This window comes from Papaver somniferum, chromosome 9 (assembly GCF_003573695.1).
Source record: "Papaver somniferum cultivar HN1 chromosome 9, ASM357369v1, whole genome shotgun sequence".
NCBI classification, from domain to species: Eukaryota; Viridiplantae; Streptophyta; class Magnoliopsida; order Ranunculales; family Papaveraceae; genus Papaver; species Papaver somniferum.
Genome location: NC_039366.1, coordinates 127,178,647 through 127,182,264, shown reverse-complemented (window position 1 = coordinate 127,182,264; position 3,618 = coordinate 127,178,647). Strand labels below are relative to the sequence as shown.

The 3,618-nt window shown below is 38.3% G+C and overlaps 2 protein-coding genes across 2 annotated transcripts; both read left to right on the top strand.

Moving 5' to 3' along the window:
• Positions 1-855: 855 nt before the first annotated feature.
• LOC113314252 (cell wall protein IFF6-like) lies at positions 856-2,000 on the top strand. The gene is made up of 2 exons (XM_026563035.1): positions 856-1,038; positions 1,383-2,000. The coding sequence occupies exons 1-2, from the start codon at positions 975-977 to the stop codon at positions 1,760-1,762; spliced, it is 444 nt and encodes a 147-aa protein (XP_026418820.1). The 5' UTR covers positions 856-974; the 3' UTR covers positions 1,763-2,000.
• Positions 2,001-2,513: 513 nt separating this feature from the next.
• LOC113308883 lies at positions 2,514-3,380 on the top strand. Its single transcript, XM_026557334.1, has one exon. The coding sequence runs from the start codon at positions 2,569-2,571 to the stop codon at positions 3,238-3,240; it is 672 nt and encodes a 223-aa protein (XP_026413119.1). The 5' UTR covers positions 2,514-2,568; the 3' UTR covers positions 3,241-3,380.
• The last annotated feature ends 238 nt before the right edge of the window (positions 3,381-3,618 follow it).

The window sequence follows — 3,618 nt, the reverse complement described above, 5'->3', positions numbered from 1 at the left end:
TAGCAAAGATGACCAAGGGTTTGAAGATCAAGAGGATAGGGATGCTGGAAAAGATGCGAGCAAAGATTCAAAGTATGAGACAGAGGTGGCAGTAGTGACTTGTGATGAGTCGGCCGAAGAAGATATCCCTGTGGAGAAGTTGAAGTCAGTTGAGGAGGTTTCCCGATGGGTACCAATGACTAAACAACAAAACATGGACAAACTTGCGGATGTTTAGTTCCTCTCCGGGTCTTGTTCGTGGAGGTAAAGAAGGTGAGGTTAAGAACATCTTTGGTAGTATTGTAGATAGATATCACTCCTCGAAATTGGTCAAGAATTTGAGCCCTATCAATAAAGATTTGGACATAGGGAAAATAACCCCTATACCTAAGAAGAAGTTATAAGGGCCTTGGTGACTTCATGTGTTAATCTAGTCTAACATGTTATTGTGCTTATGCTTTCTATGACTTGTTTTTCTTGTAGCTTATTTACTGGGTTGACTAGTACTATCTCTTGTTGTCCTTAGGCGCCGCTCATCTTGTTTCTCATTTTTCTTTTTTTAATCAAATTTTAACCGTGTTAAGTCAACAAGAAAAAAAAAATCTGTCTGGGGATTTTACTGTCAACTTAGAATCACTTTTTGTAAAAAAATAATTTCCCGGCTTTCGTAGGACATCGAGTAATGATACACAGGAAGCCAAAGTACAACCGGTGAGCAATGATAATGTGACCGGTCATTACTATACCGACACAGGAAGCCAAAGTACAGCCGGTCAGCAATGATAATGTGACGCGTAACACGCGTTGAGCAGAAAAGACAGTCCTTATTAACCAAGGGGAAACTGATAACTACCGATCAAAAGAAAAACAAAAAGGACAACTCTTTTTACATATAGAAAGAAGAGCTCTAGAAAGAACATCTAAGAGAGAGGGAAGAAGGAGAGGGAAGACATACAGTAGCTGGTTTCACTTTTCAAATCAGGATCCTCCAAGACATGGGTCTACTAGCTAAGGTGGTTCTATGCATTATTCTGCTTCATCATCTTCCTTGGTGTTCTGGTTTGTACTCTTAGAAACTTGCAGTTTAATAATACTATATTATAGTTTCTTGTTTGCTGGTTTTTAGTTATCTTATCTAATTGTTTCATTAAGCGCAATTCAGCCATATATACCTAATCTAGGCCTTTCGATGTCTAGAAACTTTAGCTCCCGTTGAAATTTAATCTCTATAAATGGCCATAATTCTTCTGTCGCGACGAGGCAATGAATTTCACCATCCAGAGAGAGAAGTGGTATTTCGATTTGATGTCAATAAATCATGAACCAAAATTAGATTTTGACTAGTTGGTCGGTACAAAGAAATTAAAGAGAATAATAATAACAATGGTGATTTGGGTTTACAGGTTATGTACAAGGAAATGAAAATAATGTAGAAGACGGACAAAGGATAAACAGACAACTTATTAGTGGTGGTGGTCGTGGTGGTGGTAGATCAGGGTCATCGTCTTCATCTAGTAATCATGGTGGTGGTTCAGCTTCAAGGAAATCACCTCACCCGTCAACTGGTAATGATAAAAGCTATGGTAGTGGGACGGCTTCTAAAAAGTCACCTTTTACTCCATATGGTGCGGTATATGCAGCCGGTGCGGCTCACCATCACAACAGCAACAACAACAACCACCGCAATATGGCTGCCCCTCTCAGCTGCAATAGAAACAACAACATTGGGTTGTTGTTCACTGCGCTTATAGTTGCCATCTTACTGGTGGTAGCATCCTCCTAAGTTTCGTAGTTTCTGTACAAATTTTTGTTTATATGATCCGGTCCGGCCTGTTGCTTTTGGAGTATGAATTTGTCACTGTTTTCGTTTGTTTTGCTGCTTTCCATCCGAAACCATTTCGTTCCAGCAAGTGATCATTTTTTATTTTTTTTTTTGTATATTCTTTGTATTACTCTTCATTTGGCCTCAAAAGAATTATCCACCGGAATTTACAAGTTGGTCATATTTTAAAGATATTGAGATAATTTTTTCCCTTTTTGCTAACTTAACCGACTCATTATAAAATTATTATCTCCAAGTTACAAATATCCGGAACCAAGTTTCCAGTTAAAATATTAGAAAATTAAAGAACAAATTCAGTACGAGTCGAACCCTAAATAAAATCTAGGAACCGAATCAAATGCAAATATACGACGCGTAAGTTTAACTTGGCAGTGACATAGTCAAGTGACTCAAGTCAGTCGATTCACCTTTCGCTTACTTTTGTGATTGACATACGTGCCTTGTGTTGCCGCACCCATGTGTAGCAAGTACACAAAAAAGATGAATCACAAAGTGAGCCAAAATCACACTGCACACTTTCCCGGTAAACACGTGTCCTAGTGATTCGGCTACACGAACAAAATCCAAATACCAATATTACCCTCACATCTACGCTCGATATCTCCCCCAAGAAAGCCTAGTTGAGTAATTTTAACTTACTAATCATGACCTAATATCCCATTATCTTCTCTACAGATCGGCCTCATCGTTCTCACACCAAGCATTCAGAAAACGGAAAAAACAGAGCCAGAGAGGAAAAAAAAAATATGGGCGAGGAATTAACAGTTGAAAAAGGTGGGAAATGGAGTTGGAATTCCGTCGCACTAATCGGAGCCTTAACAGCAACAGCTACAGCAGCAATCACAATAGCAAAACCAAAAGACCCAATTTTCCATCTCATGTCAATCAATCTAACTTCATTCAAATTCAATCTCCCTCTTCTTGATGCTGAACTCATCTTAACCGTACACGTGACTAATCCTAACATAGTTCCGATCAACTACTCTACATCCAACATGAAAATCTTCTACGACGGTTCGTTGCTCGGGTCAGCTCAGATTGAAGCCGGATCACAGGGGGGCAAGTCTTGTGAGCTGTTGAAACTGCCGGGCCGGCTTGATGGCGTTGAGCTGGCTCATCACGCTGCGAAGTTTCTGTCTGACGTGGCGAAAAGAGAGATGATACTGGATGCGGTTGTGGATATTGAAGGTATGGCTAAGGTTCTTTGGTGGGGTCATAAGTTTAAAGTACACGTGGATAGTCATATTACCGTTGATCCTGTTTTTCTTGATGTGATTGATCAACAAAATAAATCCGAGCTTAATCTGTTTATGATGCATGATATAAGGAATAAACTGATGGATGAGTCCAATCAATCTGGCCAAGAAGAAGAAGAAGAGTATGATACTGATGATGAGGGCTATGAAAAGATTGAGTGAGGGTGATTTTGTCATTTTGTTAATCTTTCTCTTTATGTTAATTGTAGTTACACTTCCTTGACACTTGTGGTGCTTGGTGTTATACATTGATTACTTTACACTTGTGATTTAGATATTATGGACAGTTTACTTTACACTTGTGGTTTAGATATTATGGACAGTTGCATAGTTTCAAGCAAAATTTGTCTGGCTAAATTGGGGCTTATCCCACTTAATTGGGCTTATGAACTATTTCAACCAACCTAAAGAAAAGGATATGGGGTGTCTAAAAGATAGTAAAATATTAAATTAACCCTTAAAGAAAATTTAATTATTTTAACACAAATTCAAATTCAAATACAAAATCATAATCATTTTATTAACAAATACAAAAATCAT